At 49.7% G+C, this 20,532-nt stretch overlaps 1 protein-coding gene and 1 pseudogene across 1 annotated transcript in view; one reads left to right on the forward strand and one right to left on the reverse strand.

Moving 5' to 3' along the window:
- Fam194c (family with sequence similarity 149 member C) overlaps nucleotides 1-20,532 on the reverse strand; it is a 47,769-nt gene that overhangs the window by 2,021 nt on the left and 25,216 nt on the right. The window contains 6 exon segments of the mRNA XM_087196822.1: nucleotides 840-982; nucleotides 1,938-2,045; nucleotides 3,191-3,494; nucleotides 14,239-14,491; nucleotides 15,478-15,598; nucleotides 20,046-20,198. Coding sequence (XP_087052948.1) covers nucleotides 840-982; nucleotides 1,938-2,045; nucleotides 3,191-3,494; nucleotides 14,239-14,491; nucleotides 15,478-15,598; nucleotides 20,046-20,198 — 1,082 coding nt within the window.
- LOC106008220 (nicotinamide phosphoribosyltransferase pseudogene) lies at nucleotides 5,513-7,253 on the forward strand (annotated as a pseudogene).

Raw genomic sequence — 20,532 nt, forward strand, 5'->3', positions numbered from 1 at the left:
ACATCTCAGGACATGGAGTGAGAGGATGATGTTGCCCCGGTTTAACCAGGCCAAGTCCCATGATCCCATTTAGTCCTCCACACGTGGGGTCACCTATGTGGAGGACTCAGGCTCAGGGGGTCCTGCAGCCTGGCAGACCCCAACTCAACTCCCTGTGGCAATAGTGGCCAGGACGGAAAATCACAAGGCTGTGTGGGAATGGGGTACAGGACATAGTGCCATGGGGCCCATCAGGGCAGCCCAGGCCTACGCACAGAGAGCTTCCACATGTGTGGCAGTTTGCTGTGCCGTCTACACAGCGTGATGCATCACCCCACGTCCTGAGGCTGAGCAGAGGATTCAGGGTCAGCACAGGGCCACCTGGACAATGCAAGGGGCAGGCCCTGGCTCTCATCTCTGGACCCCTCACCCAGCCATTTCCCAGGGCACTGTCCTGCTGAGTGCCTAAAATCTGTGGTCTTCCCTAAAGCGGCCCCTGGCTCATCCTGGATGTGGTTCTTCTAGAGCTGAGATGACAGACTGTGTGCAGCCAGCCAGGAGGTGCTCAAGGCCAGGATGGGACCGTGCTGCACTTCCTCTGCAGGTGCCAACTGCTCCAAGAACCGAGAACCACAGCATCAGGGAGCAGTGGGTGGGAGGACGTGCAGCTGGGGCTCCATGATGTCCCCAGCAGAAACCAGCCCCGTGCATACCTTCTAGGGCCCTGTGTCCTCAAGACAGGCCTTGCTTCAAACTTGTGTCCCAAATAAACAGAGCCCTCTTGGGGGAGGCCACCACTCCTCTCTGGTCCCTCCCGCCCCTCTCCTGGAGCCCCAGGGGCTCCCCCTTCCCATCCTTACCTGAATTTGTAGTTGTCTGGCAGGAAGTAGCCCATTTTGCAATCCTGTCTTGCCTGCAAGATCTGTTTCAGCAGATTCTGCTTGCTGAGGCCGTACCCATTCAAAACACAGCCTCCCAAGAGCAGCTTCCCCCTAGCGAACATCTGCTGGCAGATGGACAGACAGCGAAATGAGAGGGCCAGTGTGGCTCAGGACCACGCAGGAGCACTGAGCCTCACCAGGATGGGGTACCAGGCCTCCCAGGCCCATGGAATGCAGGCTGGTGGTGGCTGGGGAAGAGGTGCTGTTGTCCCCATTACCCAGGAAGCATGGCTGAGGCTGGCTCAGGTCCCAGGGACAGAGGGCAGCACGACTGCCCAGGGTCCCCCCACTGGGCCAAGCTGCCCCAATGCCATGCTGCACAAATCCACCGGGACCATCCCTGCTCAAAGGGCTCTGCTTACCCGCCACACTGTCTGGGCTTCTGCTTCTAACCCACCAGGCAGGACTCAGCCCATCCCACAGCCAGGGCCCTAATGCAGGGCTCACAGTACCCTGCCTTCTGTATGTCGGTCCCCATCCTGGAGACCTTGCACAAAGATTTCTGAGCAAGGGTGTTCACCATAGCATTGTGTGTCATGGAAGAAGGAAACAGGAAAGAGAAGAGAGGAAAGGACGAAAAAAGAAAAATAGGGCAGGAAAGGAAGAAAAGAAAACATTAAATCTTCAACTAAAGCAGCATGGATAGAGATAAAATGACAGACTCCTATCTGGAATTAAAGTCAGTTGTCACACACCATTAGGACATGGGGAATGCCCGTGCTGTTTTTATTAAAAAGGCAGGACCTGAAGTGTGTCATAGAAAGACTGCAAGGCTGGAAAGCACAATGCCAGCATGGTGTGGACCTGCCAGGGCCCAGAACATAACTGCTGGATGTGTGCACGACTCTGGGTGACTAGGGACATCGTGACTTTCCAAGTTCAGCATGAAGGGATTTAGAAACAGATGCAGAGACTTGGGCTCCCTCTGGAGTCCTAGGAGGGGCTGTATGGGGAGCTGGGGGACCTGGGCAGAACTGGCCTTGCCCCTCCCACCCATGGTCCCCACCCCCAGCTCACCAGGACCATCCCCAGCGCCACAGTGAACTTGGTCACCAGCAGGGGTGGGTGGCGCTGCAGGGGGCTGTCCAGGTCATACTGCAGCAGGCGGTATGGGTCGTGCTGGCACTGGCGAGAGAGGCAGGGCTGGTGACACCACGCTACCAGATGCACCCTGGTACCCCCTCTGAGCCCTCATTTGAAAGAGGCCACCATGAGATGACTGCCAGAGTCACCACGAGCTGGGCCTGGGGCTCCGAGACGAGACACTCCTGTCCCACAACGTGAAGGTGCCCATCCTATGCATGTCCCCAGGCCTACCCTACCCCTGAACCCTCCAGGCCTTGCCCTAACTGCCCAGCCCCACCCTGCCCTGTCCTAAAGGCCCTACCCTGCTCTCTGGGGACTGTCATCAAATGAGCTGAGTGATGACTCAGCTCCCACTGGGTCGGGATCCTATCTGTCTACATGGTCAGCCACAGCACAGGTTCTTGAGAAACACTCACTCAACTAAGCAGAGGTCCTGGCTGAGCCCCCAGTCTGAAGGTGGGTATGAACCCCACCCAAGGGCACACACTCAGAACCCTGCAGCAGGGCAAAGGGAGGATTGGTCTCAAGAGGTGAAAAGGAAGGGACCGTTTCCCTGTGGACACCTGCTCACAAGCCTAGGTGGAGCCTCTGCTCCACTCAGGGTGGGTCTGGGCCAGCCTTCAACCTGCACTAACACTGGGGATGATGAGGCTGGGTCAGGAGTGACTCTGCAGAGGTGAGGAGGTAGAAGGGGAGGGGATCCATGTGCCCCAACTATGCAGCCTAAGACCCCTCCACTTTGCCTGCAGTGACTGGCTCCTCCAGTGGCCCTGCTCCCCATCCACCTGCACACAGGCTGCTGCCCTGCCACGGACATGCACCTCCCCGCAACCCTGGGCATGTGGCAGCACATGTTGAGCTGCAGCATGTATCATATCCTGCCAGCAATGGTCTCCAAACATTTTCTGAGCTCTGAACATGATCTCTGCTCTCAATGGCCAAGCACACAAAAAGCCCAAACTGTGCGTGCACTCTGGATGAGCAGAAGGAAGCTCCTGGTTTTGTCCTGAGGGCCAGATGTGGTGACATTCATCCCAGCACAGGAGGAGGAGTTGGGAGAAGACAGGGGAGGTGTTATAGACAGCAGGAGGGTAAGCAAAGGTCCTGGGAACCCAGGGACCCAAGAGTGGCGCCCCCTTGACTATGTAGCACCTTGGGCCCCACCTGCCCTGGCCCTCACCCACCTGGATGCAGAGTGAGCCGTGGCCCTGCTGCCCGTGCCTGTAGAGCATGTCCAGCAGCCACTGCAGCTGTGTGGTACCCATTGGGGTCTGGCTTGAGAAGATCCCGAACACCAGCACCTGGCTGGGGTTGCGGGGTGTCGACAGGAAGTACTCCAACTCCAGATCGGACACCAGTGGCACCTTCACCACGCACCTGCAGCCCGGGCACAGGTCCTCCCTGCGCAGCAGTTTGCGCAGCACCAGCGGACATTCAGAGGGTGCAGCCACCCACTGCAGGGGGCTGTGTGCCTCAGGGGTCTTCCCCCTGTGAGAAAAATGCAGTTGAGTGGGCACCAGCCATGGGGGTGGGTCCTGACCTCCCCAGCCTCAGTTTCCCTGGATGCAAAGGGGTAACATGCTACCCACTCACCCACCCCCTTGGATCCTCCTTTCTCCCTCCACTCACCCATGCCCAGCCCCCCACCCTCAGGCAGAGACAGACTCCACTGCCCACCACCCTGACCTTCCTGCCACCCCACTCCTAGGTGCTTCCTCAGGGGTCTGGGGCTGGCTCCCTCACCTGTCCTTAGGCTGCTTTTTATTGGTGCTGGGACTCTACTGCAAGCCTTAGACACGGGAATGCTTGAGAAAGACAGTGCTGGATTGGTTGAGAGAACACTGGTGTTTGAGCTTCCTCCCTCTAGCCCTGGGCATCCATGGGATGACAGCCCCATCAGGCCCGTGGATCCTTGCCTCAAGGAATGGCAGTGTGACTGACCTGTCTGGGGTCCCCAAGGGGTCAGCTTGGGGCTTAGCTTCCTTCTACCCACCTTTGAACCTTCTCAGGATGCAGCAGCCCCAGGAAACTGTTGTTGGAAGCACATAAAACACAGATCCTAGACATAGCCTCTTTGTGCCCAGGAAAACAGCCCGGCAACAACCAGATAAAAACTCTGGCCAGGAAGGGGCTGAGGATGGCGCCAAGGCTCTGCAAGGCTCCTGTGTGCTGACGGTTCTAAATACCAGGTGTGGACACTGAGCTTCTGCTCTGGCCGGTCCAAAGCACTGCACACGAACCCCTGCAGCCAGGCTGCAGGCATAGGCAGTTTCCCCTGTGTTAGCTCTAGGCAATCTCTTGTCAGATAACTAATTCTCCACTAAATCAACTGCCAGAGACTCCAGTCACTACACACAACATAGAACAGTCTTTAAAGATAGTCTTTACAAGATAGGCATGGTGAACATGTCTATAATCCCAGCACTCTGAGGCTGAGACAGGAAGATCTCAAGTTCAAGGCTGGTCTGGACTATAGAGCAAGACTCTGTCCCCAAAAGAAAAAAAAACTAAAAATTAAACTTTGTAAAATTGCCTGGAAAAGTCATTAAACAACTATAAACTACACTAAGCAGAACAAGCCCTAAAGAAAGAGAATCTGACTTCCAGAGTTACTATAATATTCTAAATGTTCAGTTTTGAAGAAGAAATTATGAGGCATGCAAAGAAACAAGAAAGTCTGACCCGTTCATGGGAAATGAGATTAACAGGAGCTGCCCCTGAAGAAAACTGGGTACTGAACTCACTGGAAAGACTTCTCAGATGTGCTCCAAGAAAATCAAGGAAAAAAAAGGAAAGGAAACTAGGAGGAAAAAAGGCTCCAAACAAAAGTCAAATGTCCCCTGGTGGCAAAATCTTCTCCATAGGAGAAGGCATTGGGTTTTTTTTTCAACATGACACCAAAGTACAATCCAGAAAAGGGAAAAAATTATAAACTGATCTTCGTGGAAATAAACAGTGTCCTGAAAATACACTGCTCAGAGGATGAGAAGTTAAGGCAGGGCCCGGGAGAAGATGTTTCAAGTCACAAGTCTGACAGAGGGCTTACATCCAGGATAACATGTGGAAACACGACGAGGAAATGACCCAATTAGAAAATACACACAAGGCCTGGTGGAGACATCACCAGAAAAAACAAAAACAAAAAACAAAAAACAACAGCATGAAAATGGTAAATAAGGCCATAAAAAGACTCCAAATACCACCTAGGTGGTAACCAAAAGCTGAAACAACTGGAGTGTTCAGACGTGTGGCAGGAATGAGTGACGGCACAGCCGCTTGAGGAGCTGTGATGCAGGCCTTAACCATATGACCCGGCAATGTGGCACTTAAGTACTGGGCTTAGTGAAGTGACCACCTATGTTAAGATGGAAACCTGCTCGACAATATTGATAGTAGCTTTCTTTATAATCATCAAAAACTGGCACTCGCGATCGCGCCCCGCCCCCTGCCTCCGTGTGGGCGGGGCGGCAGCTCCAGACCTTGAGCGCCCGAGCCGCCGCCGCGTCATGATTCTGGGCGGGCGCGCCGGGGGATCTTGCGGCGCGCGGCCCCTCCACTCCGGCCCGGCCGAGATGAACGCTTCAGCAGAAGCCGAGTTCAACATCCTCCTGGCCACCGACTCCTACAAGGTTACTCACTATAAACAATATCCACCCAACACAAGCAAAGTTTATTCCTACTTTGAATGCCGTGAAAAGAAGACTGAAAACTCCAAAAGTGAGGTTGTGACCAAAGAGAAAATCCAGGAAGCCAAAGAGGTGTACAAAGAACATTTCCAGGATGATGTCTTTAATGAAAAGGGATAGAACTACATTCTTGAGAAATATGATGGGCATCTCCCTATAGAAGTAAAGGCCGATCCGGAGGGCTCTGTCATTCCCAGAGGAAATGTTCTCTTCACAGTAGGAAACACTGATCCAGAGAGCTACTGGCTTACAAATTGGATTGAGCCATCTTTTTAAAAGGGGAGTGAGAGTGAGGGCAGGGAATTTAGCTCAGTGGTTTCACCACCTGCTGCGCAAGCGCAAGGACCCAAGTTTGATCCCCGGTACCGGAAAAAAAAAAAAAAAAGATGAGAAAAGGGGAGTGATTTTGTTAAGAGTATAATTTAAACTGATTTTGTTGGACTATGGAAGGAAATGTGATGTGCAGGATCACTGTGTCTGATAGTTATTTCTCTCCTTCCCTGGCATTTTTCGAGGGACTATTCTTGTTCAATCCTGGTAACCAATCACAGTGGCTGCAAATTCTGAAGAGCAGAAGAAAATTTTGGCCAAATATTTGTTACAAACTTCTGATAACTTAGATGGTCTGGAATACAAGTTACATGATTTTGGCTACAGAGGAGTCTCTTCCCAAGAGACTGTTGGCATAGGGGCATCTGCTCATTTGGTTAACTTCAAAGGAACAGATACAGTAGTGGGAATTGCTCTAATTAGAAAATACTATGGCACAAAAGATCCTGTTCCAGACTATTCTGTTCCAGCAGCAGAACATAGTACAATAACAGCTTGGGGGAAAGAACATGAAAAAGATGCTTCTGAACATATAGTAACACAGTTTTCATCAGTGCCTGTATCTGTGGTCAGGGATAGCTATGACATTTATAATGCGTGTGAGAAAATATGGGGTGAAGATCTAAGACATTTAATATTGTCAAGAAGTACTGAGGCACCACTAATAATCAGACCTGATTCTGGAAATCCTCTTGATACTGTATTAAAGGTTTTAGATATTTTAGGTAAGAAATTTCCTGTTACTGAGAACTCAAAAGGCTACAAGTTGCTGCCACCTTATCTTAGAGTTATTCAAGGGGATGGAGTAGATATTAATACCCTACAAGAGATTGTAGAAGGCATGAAACAAAAAAAGTGGAGCATTGAAAATGTTGCCTTTAGTTCTGGTGGAGCTTTGCTGCAGAAGTTAACCAGAGATCTCCTGAATTGTTCCTTCAAGTGTAGCTATGTTGTCACCAATGGCCTTGGGATTAATGTCTTCAAGGACCCAGTTGCTGATCCCAACAAAAGGTCCAAAAAGGGCCGGTTATCATTACATAGGACACCAGCAGGGAATTTTGTTACACTTGAGGAAGGAAAAGGAGACCTTGAGGAATATGGTCAGGATCTTCTCCCTACTGTCTTCAGGAATGGAAAGGTGACCGAAAGCTATTCATTTGATGAAGTAAGAAAGAATGCACAGCTGAATATAGAACTGGAAGCAGTGCCTCATTAGGGTTTGCCCTATGAGTGGGTGCATGTGCGCATGTGCACCCGAGTGAGAGTATGTAGTACATAATGTTTATTGTACAGCTGTGTGGGCTTTCTTTGTTTTATGATACATTACAGCTAAATTATTTGCTGGCTTATGGACATAACTGCCCTTTTTTTGGTTTGTTTCCAGTGTTTAGGTGATCTCAAATTAGGCAACACATAACCATTGTGAAAGATTAATGTTAAAGTAAGCTTTTTAGGGCCCTTTGCCAATAGATAGTAACTCAATCTGGTATTGATCTTTTCACAAGTAACAGAACCAAGAAAATTTTATATATAACTAAAGACCACATAAAAGATTTTCATAAAATTATCATGATTGCTTTATGTTTATATTTAACTTGTATTTTTGTACAAACAAGATTGTGTAAGATATATTTAAAATTTCAGTGATTTAACAGTCTTTCCAATTTTTCATGATTTTTATGAGCACAGACTTTCAAGAAAATACTTGAAAATAAATTACATTGCCTTTTGTCCATTAATCAGCAAATAAAACGTGGCCTTAACAAACAAACAAAAAAATCACCAAAAAATGAGAAGAATGCAAATGTTGTATAGTGGTTGAATGGATAAAGGAAATCCTGCCTGTTCACATGTGCAACATGCAGAAGAGACAACATTAGAAGGATGAGACTTAGGGGCTGGGGATTTAGCTCAATGGTTCCGGTGCCTGCCTTGAAAATGCAAGGTCCTGAGTTCAATCCCTGGTACCAAAAAGAAGAAGGATGAGATTTGCTGACCAGGCTGGCCTACACCTGGTGCCTGGGAACCGGGCACTTGAGTCAGAACCTGCTCTGTACCTAGACTGTGCCTGCAACGTGCTGTGTGCCACACCCTGCCTTCCTTCTAGTCATCTAGAATCTCAGTGGCTATCAGGCAGACAGTGTGTAGGTGACTGGCCTCTGCTGATCACCCTGGGGCGAGTGTTTAGGAGGCTCCTGGACAGAGTACGTGCAGGTACTGCAACGTCCACACTGGAGAAAGCCACATGGCTGGTGCCCCTCACCCGTGGTTTTCTTGAGTTGAGCTGTGTTTTCCCCTTGCTGATCCTGCACATCGCATGTCCTTGAATGTCATAAACCTCATCCATGAGAATGGCATGCTGAGTCTCATGGGTCCTAGTGAATTTCTGGATGGGAGGGTGCTGCTGGGGTCCCCCAAACATAATTCTACTCAGCAATGAATGGAAGAGGATGGCTGGGGTGTGCACATGGGGATGGGTCTGCATGCATTGTGCTGAGTGAAGAAGCATATTCAAAAGGCTCCATATAGTTCCACTGATAGTACATCATGGAAAATGCAAAACTATAGCTACAGAGAGCAGAAAAGCACTTGCCAGGGACTGCAATGAAGGCTATGGCATGGCTATGGAAGAGAATTTCTTTCTTGGGCAGGGAGGAAGAGTGTGATCTTTGCCATGCTGTTGGGGACACCTCTTTATTCACCTGTCTAAACTCAGACTTATACATCAAAAAGTAAATTTCACTACAAGTAAATTAAAAATAAATTTAAATTGAGGTAAAACCAATTAGTTTTCTATATTCAGCAACAAAATCAAAAATAAAAATAAAAACACAATTTATAATAGCACCAAAACTATTAAGTGCTCTAGAAAAAAAAACCTCTAACGAAAGACATACCAGATCTCTATGCTGAAAACTACAGAATACTGACATTGAGTTACATCTTCAGCCCTTTTTAATTTTAAGTTTTGACTCAGGGCCTCTGCAAATCACTAAATTATCCAGGCTGGGCTTCAACTTGCAATCTTTCTACCTTAGTCTCCTCAAGTACTAGGATTTCAAATATGCACCACTGTGCCTGTACCTAATATATTATTCAACTTACTGGCTAAAAAGACTTTGAAACAAGGGTATTTTGAGATGCGAGAGTGGTGAACAGCACCTGTCCAACCTTTGGTGTCCAGATGCTAGAATATAGCAATGTGAGGTGGAGAAGAAGGAAGGAAGTGGGTTGCCAGGACCCAGCAAGGATCTAAAGCAAGAATTGAAGTCCATGGGGAGAGTGAAGAGAATGACTTGGATGCAGAAGGAGGAGGGAGCAAGTGGCACTTTCTTCCTGAGCCCTGACTCACTGTGTGGGAAGGGCGGCTCAAACCTACACATGCATGATGACCACTGGTGAACTCAGAGGCCTCCATGGAGAAATGCACCAGTGGAACAGAGCAGTGGATACAGCAGTCTGCAGTGGCTGGTGAGTTATTTGGGCTCAGATGTACCCCAAGAGAGGGCAATTGGCTGGTAGCCATCTTGGAGAGGGGCCAATTGAGCTCAGAACTAAGAGCAGCTGCAGGCTGGCCCCACCAGGGTGAGGCAGTGTAAGACCGTGGGTCTTACCAAACGCTCTGAGGAGCTGACTACAGCAAAGATCACCTGGGAGGGAACACACTGGACAAGTTGGAAAGTAAAACAGACCTTTATTAGTCTGGCCAGACAGCACTCCCAAAGCAAAGTAGCTTAGAGAGTCCACTGGCTCAGAGTCCGAGGCTGTTTTTATAGGGGGTCGCAGGGGAAGTTGGCAAGCAGAAATACAAAAGCAGAGGAGAGAGATAAAACAGACCTTTTACAGATTGTCCTTAAGATAACATATTCAGATATGGATTTGGGCAAGCATGACGGAACACTGCGCACACAACAGACCTTCCTGGCACAACAACAAGCACATCCCTGGAACTCGATGTCTACCTGGTGATCCATAACAGAAGCAGACAAGTTGGGGCCCTATTACAAAATGGAGTAACTGTTGTTTAGTCTTACAGCAGAACAAAGTTCAAGTCAGCAGAAGGTTAAGGAACCAAGTTCAAGCCAGTAGGGAGCCAAGTTCAAGCTGGCAGGAGGCACACGGAGTGTTGCAGGCTCAGCAAATCAGGTTCCACCCTCACAGCCAGAAAACAGCCTGAGCTTTAGTACTAAAGGTGCAGACTTGCTGGGATTATCCACTATCCCACTGTAAATCTACAGCTGGCTTACTGGGGTTTATCAACACAGATTTGGACTCTGTGTGCCCACTTTGTCTACCAGTGACAGCAGAAATGCTTGAAAAAACCTTGAAGTGGACTTTTCCCCCCTTTGTCTTGTTTTTATTTTGTTTTGCTTTTCCTTGATTGTCCTTGTTTTTATTTTATTTATTTATTTATTTTTTGGTACTGGGGATCAAACTCAGGACCTTGTGCTTTTGAGGCAATCAGTGGAACCACTAAGCTAAATCCCCAGCCCTGTCCTTGTTTTTATATAAGTGTGAACATTGTTTCTAGTTTTTTGTTGCTGTTGTGTTGTTCCTATTTTTATTTCTTCCTTCTCCCTTTCCCTCCTGTCTTCTTCACCAGTTCCCCAAAGTTTGTGTAATCTTCCTTTGTCCTCCAGCCTTGTTTCTAATCTCTTCCTCTTTTTCTATTTCTCTATTTTCCCCCCTAACCCCCTTTGAATTTTCTCCCGAGGGTAAAATTGCCATACTGAGGACATATTTACTGTATGCAATTTTCTGATTTGTTTTAGATTTTGTTATATAACCACAAATCTAGTCCATACAGTTAAAAGTGGCAAATCAATAGTTACCACAGTTTGTCATTTTCTAGGCTATGCTTGATGCTATTGTTATTGCTGATTGAACTATAGCCAAAGTGACATAATTGTTCTAATCGGTTGTTCTTCCTGGTATACCAATACTGAGATTGTCTAAGGGTCATAAACAATACTGTAGCCCAGTGCCAAAGAACCAGGGGCAGGACCAAATAGGCAGTAACTTCTCATCCCCAACAAATTGAAGAAGTAGGATCTTGCAACAGACTCAAAACCCAAAATCCAGGTACACCTGGAAGACATCTTTGAGAAGTAGTCATTTCCTAAGGGTTCTAAATACTAGTGATAAAGCTACTTGCCATAAGCAATTTACAAGCATCAACCCAGGAATTAAACTAAAAAAATAGAAAATGAGAAGTAAGATGCAATCCAAGCCTTCCAGCTCACCAAAGGCAAATGCAGTAAGCAATGAAGTGCAACAATTTTAACCCCACCCACCTGAATTCTCTGAAGTGGTAACAATGGAAATAACAAAGCAGATGAATGAGGGTCTAGCAAAAAATCAAATCAGAAATAGTTTCTCAGATAACTACAGAGATGATGACCATAATGAAAGACATGATTAGTAACTCTTTACAGCAGATACAGATTTTTTTTAAAGTGAAAACTACAAAATACTATAGTGAGGTTAAAGAAGATCTAAATAAATGACAAGATACCCCATGTTCTTAGGTTAACCTATTCCAATGATGTTAACAAGCCATATGAAATCCCAGGACATTTTTTTTTCTGATGCCAGGGACTGAACTCAGGACCTTATGCTTGCGAGGCAGCCACATTGCCACTGAGCTAAATCCCAGACCCTAGTCCCAGGACATTTTTTTAATGTTTACAGGCTGATTCTGAAAATTACATGGAAAATTAAAAGGCTAATAACAAAACAATTTTAAATTCTCAAAATTGGGATACTCTGCTGTATATCGTAAAGTAATCATTAAGACAATTTGATTGGACCAAAGCGAACAAAATAGGCAGTCCAGAAAATGACCTTTGATTTATACATAGATAGCCCCTTAGTTTATAAGAGCTGAAGGATAATTGTAAACTTTAATGATAGATCAATTAGATACATATAGGAAAAATTAAAACTGGGCCCCTACTTCATCTCATATGCAAAGATAATTTCTAGATGGAGGATGGCAATAAATGTGAAAATTAGTACTGAGGCTAGTAGAAAGTGACATTAGAGAATGTCATTGTGCTGTTTGACTAGGGGAAGTCCATAAACAGGACTTTAAAAAATCTCAATTATACAGAAAAAGATTTCAACTTGGACATTGGCATTTAGCAACTTCTGTTCATCAGTAGACACCATCACCAGAGTAAAATTGAAAGGACTATTTTTCAACATGTATAAGTGATGAAAACATTATGTCCACAAAGTATACAGAACTGCTACAAATAAATGAAGAAAAGATAAGGAACCCAATAGAAAAAAAATGGACCAGAGAATTGAAGAGGCACTTTACAAAAGAGAATGTCCCAAATGGCCAATGGACAAGCCAGAAAGTGTTCAGCCACTGCAATCATCAGGAAAATGCAAATGAAACCACATTTGATCATTAAGAAAACAATTCACCCTACCAAATGGTGGTCATTGGATGGTTAATCCAGGTGAGGATGTGGAGTGATGCTGGAGGGGCAGAGCTGACACCCCGTGGTGTCTGTACAAGAGGCTGGACATGGTCTGTGATGGCCACATGACACCCTACATGCTCAAAGGTCAGGAAGGGCCATGCAGGGCTGCCATCGCCCACACCAGAAACAGCCTATAGCCATGGGTTCAGAACACAGTGTGACTCCTGGTGCAGTGACACCACAGCTACGGAAGGAACACAGTGTGCAGCAGAGATGACATGGTCACCATGCTGAGCGGGGCTGCTGCATGCCAAGGGGACACAGCCAACAGATCCACTGAAAACCCCCAGCACTGTGGGCTAGAAACGTCCGTCTGGGGAGGAGGGGGAGGTGGAGAGAGTGAGGGGTGGAAGAGGGGGCTCCCAAGGGACTGGTGACACCCTGATTTGACTCAGTGGTTCTGTGTTCGCTCTGTGATGTTCAGAGAGCTGTGACCTAGAATTTGTTCATTTTTCTGTGTGCATTTTGTTTGTAAAAAGTTAAAGTATAAGAATATATTTTTAAGCTTTTTAAATTAAAAAACAATCAGCTGAGGTCACTTCTATTAAGTTATGGAACAGTTGGACATGGTGGCACAAGCCTGTCATCCCAGCACTTGGGAGGCTGAGGCGGGAGGGTTGCCTTGAGTTTTAGGCCTGGGCTACATAGTTGAGTGCAAAGCCAGTCTGGACTGCACAGGGAGACCCTGTCTCAAAAAGCCAAAACAAGGGGCCGGGGATTTAGCTCAGTGGTTCCGGTGCCTGCCTCGAAAGCGCAAGGTCCTGAGTTCCATCCCCGGTACCCCCCCCCAAAAGAAAAGAAAAAAACCTAAATAAATAAATAAAATATACAGTTTAAAAAAAAAAAAGCCAAAACAAAACATGTTATGGAATGGCTTCCCGTGGCACTGCATGACTGGTCACCACCCTGGGCTCCTTCCTTGTGCTGCACCCTCCTCACTGGTCTCACATACATGCCCGGTTGCTACCTTTGCACCCCTGTGTCCTCTTGCACCAATCTGTGGCCACCTGCTTTGCACCCTCCTGCCCTGGATGTAAAGTCTCCCTGAGGCCTTTGCTAGCTGTGGCCCACACAGTTCCCTGCCTGTCCTCTGTCCTGGGGGTCAGCCAGCATTTCCCAGAGAGGAGGGCCCTGGAGGCCATGTGCCTTTGTCCCCATTGCTGGACAGTGGCCATTGCCACTGCCCTGGGAAGCAGATGTGGGGGTGCAAATGATGGCTGTGGCTATGTTCCCATAAAGTTTATAGACAGACTCTGACAATTGAATTGCCTATCATTTCTTTTCTTTTTTTTTTTTTGTTTTCTTAGACAGGGTCTCACCTTGTGGCCCAGGCTGGCCTCACACTGGTGGCGCTCCTCCTGCCTCAGCCTCCTGAGTGCTGGAATTACATGCATGCACCACCACGTCTGGTGTAAATTTCCTATCATCTCATGTGTCATAAAATATTCTTTTGACCCTCCCCCAAGTGCTTACAAATGTTAAAACCATTCTTGGCTTGTCCGTAAAAGGAGAGGCAGTGAAGCTTGACCGCCAGGCCCTGTGCTGACACATGACTCTGATGTTTTCTTCCCACCCCTGATCATGGTCTAAAATCATTCCCTTTGTTCATATGTTCATCCCCTATTTCCCCACCCCAGGACTCAAGCCGTCTGTCCCTGTCCTGTCCATGCCGCTGCCCACCATAGAGCCTGCACTGTGGAGGAAGTGAAGGATGAGGCCAACCTAGAGGTGGCTGTGGCTTTGGCATGGACTCTGAGCGTCTTCTTCTGGATGGGGCTGGTGGGCACAGACACAGCCTGCTCAGGGACAGAGTCCTCCATCACAGAGCCCGGTTGGCCCGACTGGAAGTGGGGAAGGGGTTCCCTGGGGTGCAAGCTCAGCTTTGGGGTGCGCTCAGCTGTGGTGCCAGGTCTCAGCCTGGCCTGGGCAAATTCAGCCTCCTCCCGCACAGTGGGATACTCTATAGTGAAGAGACCTGGAACAGAAGACTCTGTTGTCCCATCCTGTAGCCGCAGGGCCCTCCTGCCCTCACCAGCCCTGCTGGGTGGCTCTGTGACCACTGGACTAACACAGGACGCTGCTCACGAAACACACTCACCCAGACCCGGCCTCAACTCCCTCCCTGTGGACGCTCTGTGTCCTCTCTGCTTGCTGTCTGACCCTGGAGCTAGAAGTACTGGCTCCACCGGAAGTCCTAGCTCTTCCCAAAAATATTGGTTCCTGTCCCTGCAGTGCAATGCCATCCTCTTTTTCTGCCGTGCTGTGCTGGGTTGATTTCTGTCTTCCCTGACTCCCTCTCAGACCAGACAGTTCCTGAGGCAGTGGCCCTCTCATTCCTGCAGAGCGAGGCTCTGGGCAGGCAGAGGCAGCCCAGGGCAGGGCTCTGGCAGGAAGGAAATGGGTCCTGTGTTGGGTATCAAGGTTTGTAACCATAGAGGTGCAGGGAGCCATGGGCCAGAGGAGTTGTGACCCCTTCTGCTATGGAAGGCTAGGGTGGCTCCCAGCAGAGAAGACAGGGAAAGGACAAGCTCCCTGGAAAGGCCAGGGGGCACCAAAGCTCTGTAAGCCCAGCCAGGGGAGAAGGGGTAGAGATCCCCCTGTTGCCTTCCCATCAGCTGTGAGAACTGGGAGCCCCAACAGATGTGCAAGGGTCCTGAGACTGCCTTTCTCTGAGGGAGAAAGAAACGGGGTTGCACATGGACACTGGACCACATGGGAGATGACATTGAGAGGTGACAGAGATATGGGAGAGGGGCACAGAGGGACACGAAAAGGTAGCCACATGGAGACAGAGACACAAGAGAGCTCAGAAACAGAAGTTGACCAGGTTCACCCCTCAGTCCCTCAGAGCGGGGCCCAAGACCCCATCCATGGTGGGGATGCCTGGGTGCCCAGGCGCAGATGGGCAGGAAGACCTGGGACACTGTGGCTATCACTGAGTCTCTGGCCCTTGGGCCTCACCTGCTGCCAGCAGCACGGAGTTCATGAACTGAGACGCTGTCTTCTGGAACCGCTTCTTGATCTCAGCCAGGGTGCGGCTCATCTTGGACACCTTGTCATCAGTGCTGATTCTGTGGGCCACCTGGGGGCAAGATGGGAGGTGAGGGGTTGGCACTTGCTGGGCAGGATGTGTGCTGTCCCCTTCCCTGAATGCCCTCCAAGCACCCAAGCGTCAGAGTAGTCTCCCCACTGGACTGCAGGCTCCAGAGGAGGCTGAGTCCTGCATGGTCTCTGTTCATGCAGAAAGTGCTCCATAAATGCTGTCCCAGACAGGTGTGGTGGCACGCCTGTAATCTTAGCACTCAAGAGGCTGAGGCAAGAGGATCACCTCAAGTTCGAGGCCAGGCTGGGATACATAGCAAGACTCTGACTCAGAAATAAACCAAAAAATTTTAAAATAATTTTCCAGTCCTGAAACCCCTGGGAGTGTGTCCTGCCAGCCTCCCTCATGCGGTATTGGAGGGTACACAGGACACATCTTCCCCAACGCTGACGCAGCCCGAGCCTCCTCAAGGGTGGTTGGTGCTTTTAGCAGTCCCACGTGATGCAGAGTATGGGTGGGATTCAGGCCTCAGTGGAGAGGCTGGGTGGGCAGAGGACAGATTTTCTGGGAAGGCCAATGTTGGCCACATGACCTTCCTCCCCTGCAGAGGCTTCATAAAGGACACCGAGCTAACAGGAAAGCCCGTTGCCTTTGATGGCTGGCTCCAGCCACTGCTCCTGGCTAACTTCATTTATTTATTTGTAATTTATACCCAGCCTGCTTCTGAAAAGGATTTGAGTGGCTCTGGGCTAATAAAGCATTGACATTGAGGCACTGCTGTGATGGACGACCTCAGTGAGGAGCCAGGGCCCCCAGCTGTAAAAGCTGGGCAGCCACTCTGCCTGTCACTATGATGGGTGGCTTTTCCAGGAAGACAGCACTCGGGAAACCATTTCACACGCTTCCTAGTGATGGAGACTCTGCAGGAGGAAGCGACTGCTCTGCCCCGGCTGTCATAGGTGTCCAGAGATTTTGTGGAACTAGCCCCAAAGCAGCACACACACGACAGGCTTGAAAAGATTATAAAAGCACCAGAATTAGAGTGTGTTAAAGTGGCTTTCCACATGTTTACACATAAAGGGAAACCGAGGTCCGGCCAGGGAAGAGCCTGGCCTAGGCCCCCTCTTCCTGGGGTGGGGTGGTGACAACTCTCAGGGTTCCAAGATCTAAAATGCACCAATCGTTGGAGCCTCAGGATTTCATGTATAAATATCCCAGGACCCTGATTCGGGCAGTCAGGGTCAGCATCCGGCAGTGCTGTTGCTACAAGACACTGTAACATGGAGTCATTTTTCCTGGTCCTCCAGGTGGAAGTCCTGGTCTGTGGGACAGCATAGACCCTGTGTCTCATGCAGAGGCTGCTTTGACCCATGCTGCCCCCTTCCTTAACGTGGTGCCCTTCCTAACGTGGTGCTATTCGCCAAGGCGGTGTTAACATACTGGTCTGCTCATCCCTGTGTTAAACCCCAAGGCAGTTATGCTTTCTGAGTTATTGTGTCATTTTAACAACATCTCAGCCTCCTCCTGCCCCCGGGCCTTCACGAACCTACTGTGGTAGACACCCACGCTGGACGCCAGCACAGTAGCATAGGAGTATAACATGAGCTGCTTGTAAACATTTAGCAGCCACATGAGAAATGTTTTGGAAAGGTGGAATTACTTCTGATTCTATGTTTATTTAGCCCAGGGTATAAAAATATGACCATTTCAGCATGAAATAAAAATAGGCCATGATGAGGACGTTCCATGCCCTTCTGTCCCTGAGCCTTTGAGAGGCTGCATCTTCTCGGAGTCCGACTCTGCTTGGGTCTGGACCTCACACTGTCCCCAGCTCAGCAGCCCTGTAGGTGACAGCACAGCTCAGGACTTGGGTTCTAGCTGGCTGAAGCCACACTAAGGAGAGGTGCACCAGGCTTGAGGCAGAGGGGCTTCCCTGGCTAGGAGAGTATGCGTGGCAGAGACTTTGGGTGACTTTTCGCTGTTCAGGGGTCTCTAATGCACACATTCTGGTCCTCAGCTGCATTCTACACTTCAGAGCCCCCAGCCAGAGACTGCTGGAGAGCAGAGCCTGACTGCAATTTGATGAGAATGGAGTTTCCTGAAGTTAACCACCTGTTTGGTTTTTGGTTTTTAGTTTTGGGGTTTTTTTTTTTGTATCGGAGATCGAACTCGGGACCTTGCGCTTGTGAGGCAGGGGGTGGAAACACTGAGCTAAATCCCTGGCCCCAACTGCCTCTGAACAGGAAAAAAAAGCTCATGTTTTCTTTCTACCTGTTAATGGTTTTCAGGCAGTGCAGAAGCGTGACCTCACATAGTGTGTCCTTGACAGTGACCTTTATAACAAGAAGATGGAGCCAGGGGGTGGGATGAATGCAGCTACCTGCTCTCTCTGTCTCTCCCCTTTCTTCCTGGTCCTGGGGGTGGAACCTAGGGCTCCATACACACCCACCAAGTGCTTACCCCTACACCTGGCTCCAGCCCACGGTTATCATTCCCTTTGTAGAAGCAGTGTTGGTTGAACCCTCAGCATCGCATGTCCTGGTGTCCTGGGAGATCCCTTCTGGAACGCGTTCTCTCCTCATCCCCACAACCCCTGCATACCCCTCTGACTGCCACACCTCACTGGTTAGGCTGGATTATGCTGTGAAAGCTTTTGGCCTTTCCTTGTGGAGAGCATCTAGAGCCTGGAGAGAGCATGGCTTTGTCTCTGGCTCCCTGGCAGCCACCCTGGCTTGCTGTAGTCAGGAGGAATGTCTCTGGGTTGAGTGAATGAATCGATGTAGGTTAAGTGTGCTAGAGAAAGCACCTGGAAAAGCAGATTTAAGGCTTTCCTCCAAGAACACACAGTGTTTCCTCCTGTGTCTGCTCTGATGTCCTGATGCGTACTCCTGTGTCCCTGTGTCACTATGCAGTCCTGGCCAAATGTCTTCACGACCCTTCCAGACCAGAGGCTCCCCAAGATTAGGGCAGGCTCGGGTAGATGTTCCAGGTCTGGATCCTCCTGCTCAGCTTAGTTTATCAAATGGGCCAGGAATCCTTGGAGAGGGAAGGGTGCTGCTCACAATTCTGCCGTGCACTGTGCATGTGGGAGCAGCCCTGGGCTAGCTGGAGGTGTGGCCTCTACTTCTGCTCCCTGGAGCACATCCCACAAAGCACACTTGGGGACATTTCTCTGGGGCCCTCAAGACATGGGGACTGTGTCCTCTGCACCTTCTCCAGCTCCTTCCACGATGGTGACTTGCACCAGCTCCGGGAGGATCCGTGGAGACCCAGTGGAGTGAAGAACTGTATTTCCAGTCTCCACTAGGAACACTAGAAAGCAGTTGGGCTCCATCCTGTGGGGCTACACCCTCAGATTGAACTTATGCAGGCAGAATCACATATGGTTTTAGAATTCCATTTTTTGGTACTGGTGATTGAACTCAGGACCTTGCACTTGCGAGGCAAGTGTGGTGTCACTGAGCTAAATCCCCGGCCTGGCAGAATCACATCTCGATTGGATGCATACAGATATTTTATTCTTCCTTCTCCCTGAGTGATTTACATGGCATTTCTATTGCATTAATGTTTATAAGTCATCTAGAGATGATTTAAACACACTCCAGAAGGCTGCGGGCTAAAAGGCAGACTGGTGTCATTTTGTGCAGGGGACTTGCATGTGTACGGGAGGTCCCAGAACTGGTCCCTCTTGGACCTGGGGGATGACATGCATCACCAAAGCCATCCTTTGCTGGCCCGGGCAGCAGGTGTTGGGAGGAACCCAGGGAGCCCCCAACTTGGTGAGGAGACCAAGTCGTATGAAGAAGTGGTGAATGGAGGCTGGGCAGCTGAGGCTGAGCAAGGGAGGGGGAGCCCAACCTGGCCAGGCAAGAGGGTAGAGGGATGCACTGGTGGCTTTCCTGTCCCATCACACCTCTCTGTGCCTGAGGCTCCCTCAGGACAGTGCTTCCCCTCATCCCGGCCTGGGTGCTACCTGGGGTGGGTCTCGCCTCCCAGGCAAGCCCACAGGAACATCTTGGTTCTCCTCCTTCTCCACCTCCTTCCTCTCTGTGGTGCGGGGCTCAAGATGGAGCTCAGGGCCTTGTGTGAGGGAGGCGGATGCTGGCACCCTGCTAGAGAGTCTAGGATGTGCGGTTCTGGTCATCTTGCCCCCAGTGGGGAGAAGCTCTGAGAATAAACCCAACCCAGAGAAGAACTGAGTTGGGGAGACTGGGGGAACCTCGAGGGCCTTGGCGAGCCATGCTGAAGCTGCATTTTCCAGGCTTCTTGGTCCGGGTGCTCACCCGGTCTCTGATCATGGCAGTCCACAAGGGGTTCTGCAGCCTCCCACTGCAGAACCCCAGCAGACACTAAGAGCGCAGGGAGGCAGAACTAAGGCCCGGCAGCAAATGATGCGGTGAGGGACACAGGGGTCTGGGTGGGGTGGGAGAGGTAGCAAGACCTGGGGTGGGAGTGGGAGCATGGGGAGTCAGCTGCTGTGCCTTACCCGCTTTTCGTGTGCCATCCCATGGGGACAATTTCTGGCTGACACAGTGAGCGTCACTGTCTCATTCAAGGATGTGAAGGTGACCACAATGGAGTCCTGTCCCAGCACCTTGAGCTTCAGCTGTTCATTTACTTTTTGGGCGGAGAAACCACGCTCAGAGACCCTGCCCTGGGATCCCACCCACCCCTCCAGAGCTGCTCTTGGCCTGGGGCTGGGATAAGCTCTTTCTATTCCTCTGCCGGAACTGAGCTGCCGGGGGGAAGGCAGGGGAATCCATCTTTGTGACCTGAGGAAGGGACCAGTCCTCCTTCCCTCCCATCCCAGCCTAGACCCATCAGTGAGAGACAGAGGGTCAGGTAGTGAGACCAGAAGCTGACTCTCTTTCCCTGAACAAGGTCACACTATGAGTCCTGTCCCACTGCAGGCAGGAAGGCACAGGGTGGGCAGGAGCCAAAGGGAACCCAAAGGGCCCAATGCCCACATGCTT

Source organism: Heterocephalus glaber, unplaced genomic scaffold, assembly GCF_053883595.1.
Source record: "Heterocephalus glaber isolate CG9 unplaced genomic scaffold, H.glaber_assembly_v1.0 deba00001615, whole genome shotgun sequence".
NCBI classification, from domain to species: domain Eukaryota; kingdom Metazoa; phylum Chordata; class Mammalia; order Rodentia; family Bathyergidae; genus Heterocephalus; species Heterocephalus glaber.